We start from the raw sequence: 19671 nt of genomic DNA on the forward strand, positions 1-19671 counted from the left end.
AAGCCGTGCCGATCGAGACCGGGGCACACCAGAGTTTTTTCTCAGGAATATTTTTCATGGTTCTCTTCATCCCAAGGGGAATCACCTGATTAACGGCTTCGATGGCTTATAATCAACATGATGTGATGGCCCCAGGAAGGTTTCTATGGTTGTCATCCCCTTCCCCACTGTTTCATGTGGCGTGGCCACGTGACTTTTGCATACGTCCTATTCGTCTGGTTTCAGTCGGAGTATGAGATGCAACAACTGATGGGCTGAGTGGATTTGACACAAAAATCACGGTGGTCCCGCAGAGCTAGTGTGTTTCCCGCTCTCCCTGCAACGGGTTGATAGGTGTGCAGGGGGGATTCCGGTCCGCATATAACGGGCACAGCGGCCGTGACATCGCCTGCTAAGTGCTAATAACAGATTCGGCTCGTAGACGTTGTGACCCGTCAAAACGTGAGTTTAAACTCTGCACGGACGGTTCTGATCATCCAGCCCAGCAGCCATGTCCATCCCTCCAAACAATCAATGGTCCAGGAACGTCAAAAACTATCGATCCACGCAAATAAGATTGTATTAACCAAGCCCGACGTCCTTGGGTGCCTCAAGTGCATGCATCTGGTGTGGACACCTGCTCTATTCTTTTACAACCGCCCGTTATCCGGACGCGGATTGCCTGTGCCCCGGCCTAATGAATTTCCTGTGGTCGGAGCTATCTGGGGCCCACAGAGATGCCCCTGATAAATCCACTCCGTTCATTTGCTTCTCAACCTTACAATAGAATAAAAGTCCAAAAATCAAGTATATCAAAAACTCATGAAGGCCACACAAAAGGAAACCGCATGGATTGAACGCCTACCATTGGAACATTTGTGGGCCACAGAAGTTTTGAATCAGGATGATATTTATGCCTGCCGTTTGTCCCAGTGTGTATAACATTATTAGCGGTTTGGATGGCATATAGGTATCATGTTTGGCTCCAAGAAGTTTTCCACGGTTGACATTTCCATCCTCACTGTTTCCTGGCCTGTGGCCCACATGAGTTTTGAATCTGCCTGTTTTTTAGAATCCTATCCTACTGTGAGGTTGAGAAACAAATGGACGGAGCGGATTTCTCTCGGGAACCCCGTTATCGACAGACGTGTGGCCCAGCTGATGACTGGATGACCATGATTTGGAGGTCATGTCAATGATGTCGTTCACAGAACCCACCACATTAATGACTGGATCTTGGTCAATTGCATGGTATCCAGCTTTCCGGTGGGGCGACTGCCACGTGCGAATTCATGAAAACGAAGAGCGAAGTGGTGAATCAGATACACGTGCCAACGGGGCATCCTTCTGGAAGATCTTGGCCAACCATTTGATCGAACCGACCGTTAAAATGGCATGTTCTATAAATCAGGCCAATTTACTTATCAGTCAGGTTACATACAGATGAAGATGATGAACGGACAGAAAGTAGTCAGCGTCATCCATATGCATGTGTAGACCCTGATATCAATTTCTAAAATAAATTACAACATAGAGATAAATACATGGATCAGATCACTTACATGTGTTTTAACCTGTCACGTGTTACTCGATTCACCTTTTCATTCTCTACGCGCGAGAATCTCTTTTGTATTTTCTGGGTCCAGTAAACGCGCAATCGGGAACAGTAAAAAGTGTCTTGAGCAACAAGAAACGCGTGATACTTGGTGATTCGCGCGAGCAAAAGAGAGAGTTAGGTGCAATTCGCGTCACACGTGTCGAATTGTCAATACGAGAGAAATGGGCCACTCATCAAGTGGGCCCCGTTATTAATTTCCCATTCCCAAAATACAACCGGTCCACTCATCATCCGGGCCCAACAAGAGCCCCGACCATCCGTCATCATTTCTCTAACTGTTCATTTACGTCATTGACACGTGGCCCACCTGATAATTAAACCGCCTGATATTTAAATCACTTCATGACACGCTAGAAATCACCCCACCGCAACGTCTTACTCGGTTTTGCTGCCACGCAGACCCAAGTTCTACCTTACGTTCAAAAGAGTTCGTTTTGCCTCTGTCGCGAGACAGGCTCCAGCGTCTGTCGCTGCTCACTGGGGCCCACGTCATGAGTGTTCCGGTGATCGGAACCGTCCATTAAAAAAAAATATTCTATATGGCTAATATAAACAAATTACACTGTATTGATGATATCTGGTCTATGTTATCTATACATGAATTTAGAACAGTGAAAAACTTTCAATGATTCTCATTCAACTCTAAAAATTGAAGGTTAGTATCATCAATGAAACGTGATTATGAAATAGTTACTAATGGTATTAGAGATAATAAGGCCCGTTGAAATCATCGGACTATCTGAGAATGTGGATCCTAGGGGCTGGCGACACACGCTGTGTCCTCAGTCGCGACAAAGGCGAAACAGACTCCGCCGGCTGAAACGCGATTACATAAAAAAAAGAAATGTTCACCTACAGCGTCGTTTGTTAAGTTTTAGCAAACACCTTTAAAAAATTAAAAAAATGCCAAAATATCAGGTGTGTAGAGAATCCTATCCGTGAAAAAGGTGGGCCAACTATAAAATATCATTTTCAAGAAAAATTGGAACAATTCATTCGTTAGATATGCCAATTCGTGTATTGTGTCACTCGATTGGCTGTAAATTCATTCAAGAGGTGCCGTTCACCTAATAAATGGACCTTCGTTACTTTTTTTTTTTAAAATTTTTTATTTTATTTAACAGCCATGGTGATTCCCACATCATAAATGGATCAGATTTTATACACATCAGACACATTTCCGGGAAAGAAAGTTTTGTGTTGAAGTTGATATTTAAGTGTTCGTTAAAAAAGAGAAGGTATCAAGTACAACCAGTTGGACTACAAGTTATTGTTCAACTGCTAGATAACTTCAACCCTCAATGTTTTTCTAAAATCCAATCCATCCAATGAGTTGGAAAGAAGCTGTTTTTTTTTTTAGTTTTTTTGGTTTTTAAATTTAAAATTTAGCCTCATCCACTAATTTAATGGACTGCACATGTGTCAGTAGAAAGGCATTTGTTTATATGATCTGACCCAGATGACGATTAGATGTGGATGATTTTTTACTAGATTGATTATAATAGTGGGGAAAACCAATTGAAAGGTTTGGATTTCTCATTCACTCAATAGATTAGAATTTAATCTCTGGATGGACTACAACTTGTGGTCCAACCGGTTGGATTTGAGACCTCAAAAAAAAAAAAAGAAAAAATTTAGGGTTTTAAAAGCCTCGATATGACTCGCACACCCCAACTTGCTTGGAAGCTAACGTAGGAGGCAGAGAAGACTCAGTCGCCTCTGTTCTTCTCCATTCCGTTCTCTTTCTGTCCGCCTCATTCTGTACAGGTGATTCCTCTCTCTCTCTCTCTCTCAATCTTCCATTTTGACTAGAGTTGTTGATCTACTGTAAATTTCAACACATGGCATATAATTTTAGTCCGGTAATTAGCACCGAAATCTTGCATTTTCTTTTGAATATTGCCAAACTAAAGTAGGAACACCATCAGAAATCGGGAAAATTGTGTTTGGATGACAGAATTAGTTGTTGTGTTGATTTTGGGCTATGTTTGGATGCACTATTGAATTGAATTGCAATAGTTTAGTTCAATTACTTTGAAAGGGTTAGACCAGTCTGATAGTTCACAAGCATCTGTTTTTTTTTTTTTTTTTTTAGTAGAACGGTGGGTACTCTTAGCTGTACATGCACGAGTATCCGGAGCTCGGATGGCCCGAATTGTGGGCCCCTTTGTGGATGGAGCATCTCCCGGAAATCACACCCATCGAACAGTTTTAACTTTTAATCATCTGAGAGTTCACCTATTGAAATTGGGCTTCAGCTGTTCTTTTGGTAGCCACTAACTTTGATGGCTATGATCGTTTGGTCGAGATTTAGCGAGCCCTACAATTTGGGGGGTCAGGGATCTATGTGCATGTATGGAACGTGTATGGTGGAATTGGATGAGTCACCCCTGTCTAGAAAATGGTGGCAAACGATCTCTGTAGTATCGTCCTTGTGGAAATGACCAAATTGCAGGCACCTTAATAATCATGTTGAAGAAAGAGGCTTTGATCTGCAATTACGTTCCTTTGAAATTGGTGTTGAAGGGAACATAACCTCAATTTGAGGGCCTCTTGCTAGTTATGAATGCCAGGATGCGTCCTAACATTTTTAGTCATTACCTTCTTGATTGTGCATGCAAACATAGCTTTGAGTTCAATATCTCTTGGGTCTTAGCCTCTTACAAGTTCCCAATGGAAAGAATGATTCACTGTTCATGAGATTATATCAGAGGCTGGTCTTGGGCCTGCCTATTTCCAAGTTATCCCATCATAGCATTGTCCCAACCTTTTTGGTCAGCTGTTTTCAGGTTACTCCATGAGCTTCAAAGTCTATAGCTGATAGCTTGGCCGAAGATGGTGTGTCGACTTCTCTTGTAGTTAGAGCTGTACACGAGCTGAGGTAGCTCGAAAAGCTGCTCAGCTCAACTTGGTTTAGCATAGATCGCCTCATCCTGAAAGGGGGATTCAGGACGGGTTGAGGCCTGTTTGACTCAGCTCGGAAAAATAACAAGTCTAGGTTTAGCAGCAGGTAGCTCGACTCAGCTCAGCTCGAAGCTCAACTCAGTCCTCAATTCGGCTTGTTAAAAACAATTGATGCACTTGTTTTTATAGAAGATTAATTGCGGCCAATCTGAGGCAATAGCACTTTTGACACTGAGGAGGAGGTAGAGGACAAGATCGAGAATCTAGGTGAGACTGCACCTCCATCTGTTTGAAGGAGGTTAATTATTCATATTCTGTTATTATTGGTAGTGTTGAATGGATTACACTTTTAAATTGTTGGTTTAACATTTGTTATATTGTGTTAAACATATGTTTTTAAAATATTAATGGTGTTGAATGGATTACACTTTTAGATTTACTGTTCTTTAAAATTTTAAATTACATGTATTGTTCATATCTTTTTTAAAAAAGGCTTTTAGCTGTTACTAAAGATAGCTTGGCTCGGCTTGGCTTGGCTCGACCAGCTTGCTTGACTTGGCACAAACCATCGGCCGAGGTGAGCTAGCATGTTGAGCTCGAAGCCTGAGCCAAGCCAAGCTGAGCTTGGCACAACTCGGCTCGATGTACAACTCTACTAGTAGTTGTAGCTAATTGGTAGCTGCTATCCACCCACTGCTTAGGGAATGCTTGGATGTCACCAATTCCAATGAAAATGGAAAAGGCTTTCCATTTACTTGATAGTTTGAGATGTTTTGATCGCAAAGAAAATGGAGAATTCCATCAAGCAATAATTGCACTCTTTCATAGTTTCAATTCTCTAGCACAAGAAACTAGATGACTGTTGTCTCACAAATATGTTATTTGCACTTGCTATCCAAATATGACCCCTAAAATTGGAATCAATGTTTCAAAAGTGGTTGGGGAAATAACTACTCATTATCTTTTCATTTCTTTCCCCTTGGAATGCATGTATCCAAACACGGGCTTAGTGGATGGCTAATTTTTATAGTTGTTTCTGGTCTCAAATTCCCAGAATAACAGATCATGGCACAAGCGCAATAACAGTTGTTCTTCCAACTCAACCATGTGAATGAAGAGGAACAGTGACTGTTTGTTAAGTAAGCAATAGTTGAATTGGGTGATGTATGTGGCATTTAAGAGGGGAAACTGATGGAAAGTGAGGAAGATGCAGCAGAATACATGGCATCATCTAATTCTCAGAATGAAATTCTCTAACTTCTTTGCTGAGGTTTGCTATTCCCTGTTAGAGCACCCAAAATCTTTTTACCATCTGCACCCTAAACATGATAATATGTTTTTTCCTTGTAGGGTGCAAGTAACTCTGTAGAAAATGTGCCTGGTGGGAAGTACTTACAAAGGAAACTTAAAAAGGAAATTCCCTTGGAACAGAAAATTGGTGACAAAATATTTTTAAGATACAAGGGAGACTTGTGAAGCTAAACATTGGCATAAATACCCATTGGACAGTAACTTGTATGAAGTTCTCCCTGTAAAGCTCCTTTGGAATGATTGATTGAGCTCGATTCCCTAATCTGGATGGAAGGATGAAATGAGTGAGAAGAGCAGATGAGTGAATGAAGGAAATACCTACGTTCCCTGTATCCCCCTTGCACTGCTAGGTTCCTACTATTTGTTGATATTGTATCTATTTACCTAACACTTGGAAGTTGCACTGCGGAGAACTAAGTTTTTTCTCTTATAGAAAAATGATTAACTAAATTGCTTTCTTGATTTTGTTTAGCTGCCTTTAACAGAAAAATCCAGGCTATCTTGTTTGGCCTTGTTGGCATTGGTCTGTTTGGTTGGCATGTATTGTTCTGTTTTTTTTTTTTTTTTTAAATTGCTCTTTTTGAGATCCGTTCTTCTTGACTTGTGTATATTTCTATTCTTGGCTACAGGAAGCATCGGAACAGGATACATGTCAACCAGCATCATAGAAGTGCAGAACGTCCAAAGATAGAGTACACTACGAACCTTTCCACCATGAAGTCATTTAACTCCTTTAAGTCATTGATAATTCCTTCTGGTTTTCCATTCCCACCTTTTGCAACTAATGGAATGACTTGGCTCGAGTGAAATGGTTTCATATCAGGAGTGACTTTTAAGAAAAAAGAAAAAATTCTTTTTAAGGACCAACAATGTTTAGGTATATTATATGATGCTTGATTGAAAGAAACGACAATTTTTTGTTTGACCATACTATAGGTGATCACACCAATTTGGTAACACAAATTATTCATGTGATGGGTCTCATAATTTCATGGGCCACGGCACTCTATATTCACTATCAAATGATCCTATCCATCCTCATCTTAGGGGTTTTGCATCCACCATGGGGCCCACCGCATGAACAATTTGGATAGACAAATTCACAATAGAATATTATATATTTCCTCCTCATCATCTAAGCCTTATCCCAACTATTTGGGGTTGGGTACATGAATCTTTTTCCACTATTCCACTCTATCAAGGGTCATAACTTCAATTAAACCAGAGGCCATCAAGTCCTTACTACCTCCACTTACATCCTTTTGGGCCTTCCTCTTGCCCTTTTAGATCTTTCAACTTGTACCAACTCATTCCTAACCAGCATATTTCTTGGTCTCTGTTGCATGTCACCAAACCATCTAAGTGTTCGCTACATGATTTTTTTCCTCTATAACACTCTACCAAGGGCCATAACTTTAATTAGACCATAGGTCATCAAGTCCGCACTTCCTCCACTTACATCCTTTTGGGCTTTCCCCTTGCCCTTTTAGAGCTTTCAACTTGTACCATCTCATTCCTAACCAGCATATTTCCTGGTCCCTGTTGCATATCACCAAACCATCTAAGTGTTCTTTCCTTCGTCTTGTTTCCTATTGGTGCTTCTCCTAAATACCCTTGAATGCATTCATTTCTAATTCCATCTTTTCTTGTCTTGCCTCTCATCCATTTCAGCATCCACATTTCAGTCACACTTATCCTATGGACATGTTCCTTTTCCTTAACTGCCTAAAATTGTCCCATAAAGCATGGCTGGTCTTATAACCATCCTTTTAAAATTCCCTTTGAGTGGTACACAACGATCACAATAGTATATTTCCTTGGCGTTGTTTTTCATAGTAGCCCATACCCAATTGTTACTGTAGTTGATGACTTGATGTGGTTGTCAACTTGTCGTTACTTTATTTAGTGATGCCCTCTTTTGGAGAATTGTACTGAATAAATATACTCATTGCAGATAATGTTAAGAACAAAGCAGCTTGGAACTCTTTCTCAGTGTGCCAGATCCTTTTTCCTTAGTGGCTCACGAAGTGGTGCTGCAGATGGAGCTTCGTGCACATGCTCTGAAGATGAAACTTGCGTTTCCAAAAGACAGTCAACAAGTGCTGATATTCTGTTCACACAAAAAGCCCCCACCTTGGCATCTAAAACCACACCAGGAGCAGGAATACCTCTTTCTACTGATGCAAGAGGACCTTTCAGTTATTACAAAACTGAAAGCTGTGGCTACCCAGCTTCCACCACACATGTTCCGTCTGCTCCCAGCTCTTCTTTGAGGTCAGATGGTAGTTCTACAGATAACAATGTCCATGCTGCTCAGAAAGATTTGGGCCATTCATCTCTGCTGGTTACCGATCATTTAATTAAGGCTGGCATTGCGATGGTTGGTGTCTTATCCGATCTAGTGAACTACAGGATCCCAACATTAGATGGCAGTGGGCTACTTGTGCCCCAGAATTGCATGGTCGATTCTACTAGGCCCCTCAGCAACATCAGTTCATCAAATGGGAAGTCTAAAAAAGCAGCTGATTTCTCTGAAGTCCAATCAAATCTATCTGCTGACACAGCAACGGGGTCGAGATCCAGAGCTCAAAATCATGATCCCAAAGGTAAAGCCGGAAAGCCTGGTCCAGTGAAAGCTTTGCAACATGTTCCGAGTGAAATGATGGGGACTTCTGCAGGGACTCGTAGTTCAGCTTCCAATAAACAGAATCGGAGGCGGCCAGTACCTCGGAGAGCAAAATCTCGTTCATCTGGTGTCCTTCCAAATGTGAAGTCTGGTGGAAGGAAACCAGAAGAAGTTGCAGCGGCCATGTCTGAAACAATTGGATCTGTGGATAAGGTGCAGCAACCTATGAGATCTGCAAGAATGTCTGCAGGTCCGGCCATGAGGTCTGGGCACCCAGTGGATAAGGTGCAACAGCCTACGAGATCTATTAGAATGCACGCAGGAGCTGCTCCATTTGTTAGTCCATCTGTAAACACGGGCCGCATAGTTGATCATGTCTATCACATTTTGCGGCATCTAAAATGGGGACCTGCTGCGGAAGAGGCTCTGGGTAATCTTAGCTGTAAATTGGATGCTTACCAAGCAAACCAAATTCTGAAACTGCTTCAAGATCATTCCGTTGCTTTTGGCTTTTTCTACTGGCTGAAATGTCAGGATGGGTTCAAGCATGATGAGCATAGCTACACAACCATGGTTGGCATCCTTGGACGGGCCAGACTGTTTGGGTCCATAAGGAGGCTTCTCGATGAGATGATCAGGGATGGTTGCCAGCCAAATGTGGTAACTTATAACCGTTTGATTCACAGCTATGGCCGTGCAAATTATATGGATGAGGCAGTCAACGTTTTCTACCAAATGCAGGAAGTGGGGTGCAGACCTGATCGGGTTACTTACTGCACGCTCATTGACATCCATGCTAAAGCTGGGTATCTCGAAGTTGCAATGGATATTTACAGAAGGATGCAAGAAGCGGGCCTCTCTCCTGACACATTTACATACAGCGTGATCATCAATTGCCTTGGGAAAGCGGGCCATCTTTCTGCTGCTTATAAGCTATTCTGTGAGATGGTTGCACAGGGTTGTGTCCCTAACCTGGTCACTTACAACATCATGATTGCCTTGCAAGCAAAGGCAAGGAATTATCCTTGTGCGTTGAGGCTATACAGGGACATGCAAACTGCAGGTTTCCAGCCTGATAAGGTTACTTACAGCATTGTTATGGAGGTCCTTGGCCATTGCGGGTATCTCGATGAAGCGGAAGCTGTGTTTGCAGAGATGAAACGGGAGGATTGGGTTCCTGATGAGCATGTGTACGGTCTCCTGGTGGACTTGTGGGGGAAGGCTGGCGACGTTGACAAGGCCCGAGGATGGTATCAGTCAATGCTTGATGCAGGGCTGCGGCCAAACGTCCCCACTTGCAATTCGCTGCTCAGTGCATTCCTCCGGGCCAACCGGTTCTCTGATGCCCATGATGTGCTGCAGAGCATGTTGAGTTTGGGTTTGCATCCCTCGTTGCAGACATATACGCTCCTCCTTAGCTGCTGTACAGACACACGATCTCCAGGTGACATGGGTTTATGCTGTGAGCTCATGGCAATCACTGGCCACCCTGCACATGTATTCCTACTGACCATGCCAGCAGCAGAACCAGATGGGCAGAATGTTCGGGACCATGCAGCCCAGTTCTTGGATCTGATGCACACTGAGGATAGAGAGAGCAAGAGAGGATTGGTGGATGCTGTTATAGATTTCCTTCATAAATCGGGTCTCAAGGAGGAGGCGGGCTCTGTGTGGGAGGTGGCCGCACTGAGGAATCTCTACCCAGATGCAGTGAGAGAAAAGAGATCCTCATATTGGCTTATTAATCTCCATGTCATGTCTGATGGAACTGCTGTGACAGCACTCTCAAGGACACTGGCATGGTTCCGCCGCCAAATGCTTGCGTCGGGCATTGGACCCAACCGAATCGATATTGTGACAGGTTGGGGCAGGCGCAGCAGGGTCACGGGTTCTTCTATGGTTCGACAGTCTGTGCAGGAGCTGCTACATCTCTTTGGGTTTCCATTCTTCACTGAAAATGGCAACTCAGGGTGTTTCGTGGGATGTGGGGATTCTCTCAGCCGATGGTTACTCCAATCATATGTGGAGCGTATGCACTTGCTGTGAGTCTCTGTCTCTCCACGTATGCACTTGCTGTGAGTCTCTCTCTCTCTCTCTCTCTCTCTCTCTCTCTCTCTTCCATTGTATCATAATGCAGTTTTGTTGAGGGGATGTGAGCATGCCCTGCATTTTAGGATTTAAGATTTGATGAACCGTCCGATTAGAACAGTTGTATTAAATTAAACGGCTATGTTAGATTATTCTGAGTTGTGATGCCATGAAATTATGCCATTTATGATCCTCATGAAAATCACTATAATCAGACCGTTGATCACATATGTATTCCATTCCCATAAGCCATAGCCATTGGCAAACCTGATTCGTTGGATCCTAACTCATAAGACTAGAAGCTTCTAGGACCGCAAGCTTTCTTTTGAAGACCCTTTAGGACTACCCTTAATTCCATCTTCATGCGAAAGCATCCATGATTCCATGCCCACCACATTGCTCGTCTATTAAGATCGTTTTCACTTGGATAGTTACCAATAACTTGAAGTAGTAGTTTCACAAAGCGTGCGGCGCAAACGGCAGTATATTTGGGTCAGAAAGTTGGGAAATGGCTTTTTCAAAACGTTAAAGTGGCTGGGAATCTGGACCTTTGAGTACCAGTTGGAAGCGGGAGTGGCATCTGAGAGCTTGGATAAATGTCTTTTATATATATATATATATATATATATATAAATGTTAATAGTATAAATGACTAGAATTTGGAGTTTTGAGCATGAGTGTGAAGCCAGAGTGGCATGAGTAGTCCTGCAACTGAGGTCAAAATATGCGGTGGGCTGCGTTGACCAGTACCATGTCATTGAATGACATGCATCTCGAGCCAATTTTGCCAGAAAACAAAGTATTTTTTAAATGGACACATACTTTTCATGACCATTTTACCCTTCCTTTGATGCTTTTGGCGGTGACTTATCTACTGTGCTCAGATTGTTGAGTTCTTTTGTCCCCTAGCTATCAGTATAAGCTTTCCTCTTTTCATATAAGTGTTCTTTTTGTTTTTTTTTGTTTTGTCGTTTTTTTTTTTGGAATTTCCTCTGCTTGGTTTTCGTTCTTTGGCTTCATTGATCAGAAACTGCCAGAGCTTTAGGCTGTGTTTGGATGCATAAGAGAATTGAATTAGGAAATATTTAGTTTTATGAAGATGAGATGATAAGAAAAAGAAAAAAGTAACAATGTGTCATAGTATTCATAATGAGTACAGATCTCTGATGCACCTGGGCTGCATAAGCTGGCCGATCAAGATCAGTCCCATCTATGGTTCATGATCAAGGATTTGGACCATCCAACTGTCTAGATTAAAGATTTAAAGCACAATGAAGGTCAAGATTGATATGATAATATATCAACAGTCCTAATGTACATTGTAGACCACACCATCAGTCAGTTATCTGGTCGTTAGAGTTGGAGTTTGTTTAGCAAGTTTCCCTTGGTATTTTCATCACTTATTTCATGTGCTATTTTTTCCGGATATCAAACAATGTTTGTATGTCATGAAATTGATCTTTGTTTAAAAGTACACTGAGATATCTTTGAAAGGAGTTCAAGATTATGCAATTCTAATATCGTCAAAGAGAGTCATGGACGAGTTTGGGAAGGCAGGTATGATCATGCGGGATTGTGAGATATTTCGGTCATTTTAATGTTGTTATTGAAATAAATGTTTATGATTAAAAGCAATGGAGGATTAAAGTTTACATTATTGTTTGCTTTGCTTGCCCACACATGGGGCCATCCCAGAAGGGATCTGGGCTGATCTGAAGCGTGCCGACAGTAGATGACCTCCCTAAGCTCCAACTCCTTCATTGTGTAATCAAGCGTGGGAGACCTGGGATGGAGAGGTTGCAATTGGTGTCGATGTGGGCCACGAACAATGCTATTGGTGCAATCCGAATCCCAACAGGCAGGCGGCGGCGAGGTCCTCATCGCTTTGAAAGGAACTCCCCATAGCTGTTCTTGGTTGTTGTAGACATGGGGAACCATTTGATTTGGACCCAGTGCAGGCCTTGCAGCAAGTGTTACAAGCAACTTGTGCCCATCTTTAACCATTTGAATTCATTAACCTATTCTAAGCTGCCTTTCTTTAGCGCGCTCTCCTCATGACGTGTGACACCGACTGCAAATAGCTTTATGAGTATGACGATCAGTGGCGGACGCAATGTGTTCGGTTGAAATGTTAGCTGTGGGTGTTGGCAAATCGACTGGGAGGTGGGTTCAATCAAGGAGTAGGCTTGTGGGGCTCAGGCGAGTCCCGAGGTATTTCCTATTGCAACTGGGCCAAGGCAAGGTCTCCTATTACCAAAATCCAATAGGAGCCCAGTCCTCTCATGTTTGGGAGACTAGCCAACTTGAATGAGAGCTTCATCGGCCTCTCTAAAAGCACCACACTAGTAAAAAGCCCAGTTCAACAGACATTCAACTCTCTCTCCTTGGAAGGTATTACGGTTGGAAAGATGCTTTTGCCCATACGAAACTAAAACTTAACATTTACACGGAGAAAATGATGCGAACGGTGGCCTAGTTGTAGACTCAAACACCACCATAACTGGATATATAGGCCTTCGAGAAGGGCATTTGTGTCCGGTCAGGTTATAGACGGCCTTTGATCTATGCTTCTCCATGCTGCTGAATTCAATGGCAGTGATTGACATGCCCAACTTGTTATTCCATTTCAAAGAGGGCCAATTTGGATTCAACGGTCACTAATTACATGATACATGATTCGAATAGCAGCCTGATATGCTTGTTGATCATGAAGTCGATATTGCTGGACAGGGAGCTTGTGTGTGTGTGTGTGGAAATTGTCCAAATCAAGATGGTATGGCTCATTGATGTGGGCCATTAACTGGTGGGCCCCTTGAGTTGTTCATGGTTGCACATTTTTCGTCCACCAGCTGTGGCCCGTAGCAAATATATGGTGGCACGCATATGTATACTTGTTTATTTTTGGGCATAACTACCAGTTTGCAAGCTTTTCTTTGGATGGTTAAGATTGCCTGATTGGAGCAATTTTTCAACCATTGCCATGGACAATACTGGGTGATTGTTTGTTGAATATTCGTTTCCTTGGTGTGACCGCAAAAACCTTCTGTCCAAGTAAATGTGGACTTGGGTTTTGTCCAGCCTGAGAGTTGACCTACTAATTGAACGGTCCTGATGGCCTCCCATGCTTAAAACCCACACAGGGAACACTATCAAATCTCAAATATGGTAATAATGCGGTACAAATAAATGCATGTTCGGATGCTCCTGACCATCCATCTTGTCTTTGATTACTCTAAGCTCCCCAAACGCTATGGCACCAAGTGCATGTCATTTCACAAGTCCCCTCCATAGAACCTTCTAGAGAGGGGACCAAATCACACCCGGTAATTGCACAATCGGGACCGTTCCCGCAAGTAAAATCTTCATGTGGACCCTCTTGCATCTTACATCATGATTTATTGATTCGATTTTCATTTTGGACTATGAAAAAAAGAAGAAGAAAACAAAGAAGAAAAGAGCAGAAGAATATAGTCGAGATGACTGAATGATGTGAAATCGGATGGAAAAAAATCCAACCGTCCAAAGTCTCAAGTTGTAGTAGTTATACAAACCCCCACCCCTGAATAACTAGCGCCGTATACTCTGCTTCTCGGTTTGCAGAAGTCGGACCCACCGTGAATGATCGATGATACAATTCGTCTGTTGTTTTAAAACCCATCCTGATTTGTGGCCCGCAGATAGAAACTAATTAAGAGAGAAACAACGGACCGGTACTCATTGGATCGAAAGAAGGCCTGATTTCGACGGCTAGGATTATCCTAATCTGGAGATTTCTAGAGGTCAATAATCCATCAGCTGTTGGGCCCAACAGACCATCGGTCTAGATCGAACGGATCATACGCCAAACTTGTACGAACAGAGAACCCGAGTAACTTGTACAAATCCTCAGGCTGAGTACCAAATGAGAGGGACCAAAAGGTCGTTTGTGGAGAATCTGCACCAATCTCAAACTCCATTGCACCGTCCATCTCTTTCATGCTATAACTTTGTTACGATGTGTCGTGTCCACCATAGAATAGAATATGGGAAGCCAAGGAAGCATCTCCACCACTCAATAGGGGCCGGTGCACATGTATTGTCTTGAGAAGGACCCTCCGCACAATCCCTCTCCTAACGTATACCTGGACCCTCTCTTGAGTTTGTTCATGGACGACCCTTTGGAAGACACTACGACCATTCATTACCTGGGCCCCACTTCTCAGTGCCTTACACCGAAGAAGGTCAGTTCGTTCGTTAGGAGGGCCATTTTATGCACTGGTGAACCGGCAAGTGGCCCTGGAAAGGCATGCATAGTTGCATGAGTTCTTTATGCTTTGAGGACGTTCAAAGGCTCACCAGCGCGTGGGGGGCCTACACGTTGAGATGGTCGGATGATTGAGACCGTCCATCTTCGGTTGCTATTATGGATGAGCAGTTGTCAGGTAATTAATCAAACTGTAAGGATTATTCTTTTCAACAGCCGGCGTATAATTATACATATAAATGGTCGGAATCATCCATTCGGCGTGAAGTTTGGATTGTGGCCCATCACTGGCAGTTACCAGAAGATGGACGGTTCGGATCATCCGCTTTCTACATGTGTGGCCCAGATAAGTTTAGTGAAAGAAACTAGTTGCATTCCCTGAAAATGGTAGACTTGCAACAGGGAGGAACAATCCAATTTAAAGGAGCTGTACTAGATTACCATGCGTAGATGAGGGTGTGTCCCACCTTCGATCAAGGCTCATCAGCTTCTCTCTCCCCATACTAGACTAACCATCCCCACCATCATCGGACACTCCCAAGAATGAATTGCCAACTCGTCTGAGTTGACTCAGACAAGGTCGAGTCTGATCTAGTTTGGTACGAGTTACCTCTCCTGACTTGACCGGCTTAGCCTGACTCAGTGAGTGATGACTCGACTGGAGACTTTATAAGTTCAGCAAGTCTTGGAGTAAAAAAAAAAGCTCCCAAGTGTTATTTTTTGGACGTGTATAAAATGATGGTCAAATTCTCTCCAATGCGTTTAAAATGTTCATATTGTTTACACTCATAGAGATTTGTTGGTATATTTGCTTGAATCAAATATATTATTAAAAAAAAAAAAGAAAAAAAAGAAAAAAAAAATGAGATAAAAGACTAATAAAGTTGAGTCGAGGCGTGATGTGAGTCACGCGGCTTGAAATTGAATTTTCACCAATTGAATAGTGTTTCAATTGCAAGAGGTTTATAGAGCAATCAATCTTCATGATACAATGAATATGACTCAATTCTAGTGGTGCACTCATTGTATGGGGGATTGAATCACTTTTAGTTTAACCCGAATGTGCTGGGTTAACTTAGTAATGAACTCAGCAACCGAAAACTCATAAAACAGATAATGAACATAATTTTTCATAGGAGAGCAAATATGATTTTCATGTGTTTTTTTTTTTTACAATTATTTTATTTAAAGGGTATGAAAGTCATCATATAGATTCCTAAGTGATGCATTAAGCACTATTTCAAAAGGGTTTGATCCGTACACCTGCACACACGGCTTAGCCCGTCCTGTCACCCATGCGCACGAGCACACAAACTCAAGCTGGACATGACACAGTGTGCGCGTGTGGTCAATGCCCTGGACATATTCACATACGCTCAAGCCTCCAAGCAAAAAGCTTATCTTATATATATATATATAATTTTCTTTGAAAACTTTGATGTGAAACTAAATCCACAACACAAAAATAAGAAAAAATTTTAAATTTAGTAGAAAACTAAAATATTTGAAATTCCTCATTTAAAAAAAAAATTATTTCAAAACAAAATACAATAAAATTTGAGTTTTGTGCAAATAGAGCTTCATATGAGGCGCCACGGGTGAGGGCCGCCGAGACTCAGTCAATCATGACAAAATTGACCCACTTACTTTGAAATTCAAAATGCACAAGAGTCATTCTATCCAATCACATGCTTTTTCAATGTCGAAGTCATCTAGATGGGTTACTATCTCTCTAGAGTTGTAAGATGGTTTTCTTAATTCCATGGGCTTATCTCCTTGGTGTGTTCCCTTGAATGTCGATATCATTTTTGTGAAAGAGCTTTATATGATATAGAGATTAAGCTATATCTAACAATATCATTTTTGTGAAAGAGCTTTATATGATATAGAGATTAAGCTATATCTAATGAACGATACTAATAAAAATTAGAAGTTGAAAAAATAAATATTTATTAAAAGTAGAAAAAATAAAAATTGAAATATCCAATAATTGTTTGATTTTCATTGAGTATAAGGTCCTAAATTTATACATGAGGAATAATTCCAAATATGAAATAATACAATAATATAAAATCTAATATAAATGATTTAATTAAATCTAGATAAAAATGAATATATACAAAGTAATGAAGTAAAAATGGAGTTCTTGGTAATAGATATAATACAAAATAAACCTTAGTTACACCATCTCTTATTTAGAAATGTATACTAATTAAATTTCATTTATGTATGTGTATACATATGTATTCCTTTGTATATATTCTCCTGTTGGGGCTCCGAAATGCTCTTAACATTTTTCATCCTGTAACAAAAATGCTGCAACTTGTATGTCTTTACTCTTACTCTAGTGTTAGACTCTTATGAGTTTCAACACCTGGTTCAGGGTTCGAGTACCCATAGGTGGTGAAATCCCACTACCGTGTGAGTGTGTGCGTGTGTTTTAAACAAAAAAAAAAAAAACTGTCCTAATATGGTAGTAGGAATATCGGTGGTGCCGATACGGTTATACTGTTTACTTTTTAAGATTCTCGTTATAGGCACTGTAACTGATGCTGGTACGTTTGAATTCATGTGGCCCAGAGAGATCTATGTAATATTCCCACGACCTTTTTTTTTTGCAGAAAAAAGTGATTTTGTTGACTTTCTTCATACTTGAAGTAGATAGTGGACTCCTATGCTAGTTCGCCTTCTTACATGTGGCACTCATGTGCAATAATCCAGACCATCCAATTTGTGGGGCACATCGTGGATGGATCATATCTCTAAAATCTTGCTGATAAAGAATTCGTAACCATCCAAGTGATGGCTTTCAAATTGATGGTTAAAAATTAAATAGCAGTAAAGATCAGATGGTTTCAGTGTAGATACTGGGTTATGATCTATTCCCAATTGGGTCAGTGATTTGGACGGTCGAGATTGCTGTACAACTATTCGACGTGCACAGTTTAATAGTCAGCATCATTTTTACAATAGTGGTGGACTATCAGTAACATTTTTCGGAGGAACCCATGGTTAAGTCATCCAGACCGTTGATCTTGTGTTCCATCCTGTGGATGGTGTACTTCTAAAAAAATCCCAGATTTGGGGTTTCTTATCCTTTTATGGGTGGCCCAAAAACAGACGGTTGCGGAAGAAGTACAAAACGGTCCAGGAAAAAAGACAGATATTTGATGATTTGATCTTCGTATACGGAAGACTTTAGGTCCAGGCCTTATCTGCACTGAGTTTGGTAAGATCATCTGTTTTGAATAATGAATCATGGGACAAATATCAACATGGCACACTTAGGGAATCTTGACCATTCATCAGGCATGGGCCGCCACAATAAGGACCTGGCCGAAAAATCAGACTCGTCCACTCACCACGCGCAACACATGCATGGGAAAGATGGATGGTTAGACCAAATGAACACACAGGATCATCCGGTTGGTGTGATGCAGAGCACGGTCCATCCATCGTGGGGCCCACTAATTTTACTCTGGATGACCAATCATATGGCCACGATGTGGTGGGAGATGGTAGAATGGCCTGGTCTCGAGTCAAATGTATAGTGATCGTTTGCCTTTGACTAATGGAGTGTGTGGTTTAGTCAGAGGTATGGAGTGGGCGTTGACTGTTCTCCCATGTTGACCAAAAGGGATGTGGGTTTAATTATTAGAAGGTGGGAATGAAAAAGTGGGCCCACTTTTCATCACAACCACTGGATTTGTTGTCTGATAAGATTCACCCAGACTGAAGTTTTTATTACAGGTGTTTCAAACTGGGCCCTTCTCTTCAGAATAATAGCATTTTAAGCCAAACAAAAGAACTTGTAATGCTCCATCTTTATCATTCATGAATTTCGTGAGGATAATGAGAGAGAGAGAGAGAGAGAGAGAGACCCACCAATAGCTAAAAGGGGATGGATAGAGATGAAGGATCTTATAGAAAGGCATGTGTTTGATGTGTGAAGAAATCTGTCTAACAACTCCACCACCGAAAGGGAACCTTTCAAGTCAACAGCTTGGCATTAGCAAATAGGGGGGAATGTATGAATTATGATACAACTCTTTCTATAGTGTACACGTGGCATGGGAGCTTGCGAATGGGGACCGTTCATCTAGTCAGATCTACCATGGATGGCTCATGGTTCAATAACAACCACAGATTATCCTGGTGCTCTCATTTATGCATTTCTCCCTGCTGGTTCTTGGCTGTTACCCCAAAAGCTTAAACATAACGCGATGTGTGGGGTCCACCATGATGCATGCATAACATCCAGTACTTTCATCACATGTGTGCCCTCATATCTTCTCCTTCTTGCTCAAAAAACAAGCTGATCCAAGACTCAGGTGGCCCATACCACATGGAACAGGTACAGATGGTGGTTTCCATTATTAAAAACCTTCCAGGTTGTGTATGGGGCCCATATTGTTTTTCATATTCCATCCAATCCACTCAGAAGATCAGATCCATTATGATGAATGGACAACCCAAAAATAAGGCAATAAAACTCATGTGGACCACACCAAGTTCTTTTAGATACTTAGTCATGATTTTGTATGATTTGGCCCGCTTAATTTTTGATTTTTGGGTGGTAAGGAGAACATTTGGGGGCACACATGATAGACAGATTGGACTTCATCCATGCATCATAATAAATCCTGTTTCATTTATTTCACCATTTATGTTCTCTACCGTCCATTTCTTGATGCTATGAATCACCCGCTAAGATCATCCGATTGATGCAATGTATGAATTCTGTCATCTGAACCCTCTAAACGGTACACGTGTAAGTTATAACTTATTATAGACCATTCATTATGCGTCCATTGTGGATATCATTGACCCAAATCCAGCTCCATTCCCACAATCCTAGCCGTCTTATCAGTGATCCCTTTACAATATTTGCATGCAACAAAT

At 41.6% G+C, this 19671-nt stretch overlaps 1 protein-coding gene across 5 annotated transcripts; it reads left to right on the plus strand.

The window, feature by feature from the left end:
• The first annotated feature begins 3225 nt into the window (after positions 1–3225).
• On the plus strand, positions 3226–10494 carry LOC131242521 (pentatricopeptide repeat-containing protein At1g18900-like). Of its 5 annotated transcripts, none has more exons than XM_058241215.1 (3): positions 3226–3364; positions 6442–6689; positions 7767–10494. In XM_058241215.1, exon 3 carries the CDS (start codon positions 7770–7772, stop codon positions 10482–10484), a length of 2715 nt encoding a protein of 904 aa, XP_058097198.1. In that variant the 5' UTR covers positions 3226–3364; positions 6442–6689; positions 7767–7769; the 3' UTR covers positions 10485–10494. The 5 variants fall into 5 exon arrangements, with proteins under 5 accessions (XP_058097198.1, XP_058097197.1, XP_058097201.1 ...); XM_058241214.1 differs by having other exon boundaries at positions 6442–6504; XM_058241217.1 differs by lacking the exon at positions 3226–3364 and adding an exon at positions 4647–4799.
• Positions 10495–19671: the final 9177 nt, after the last annotated feature.

This window comes from Magnolia sinica, chromosome 4 (assembly GCF_029962835.1).
Source record: "Magnolia sinica isolate HGM2019 chromosome 4, MsV1, whole genome shotgun sequence".
Taxonomy (NCBI): domain Eukaryota; kingdom Viridiplantae; phylum Streptophyta; class Magnoliopsida; order Magnoliales; family Magnoliaceae; genus Magnolia; species Magnolia sinica.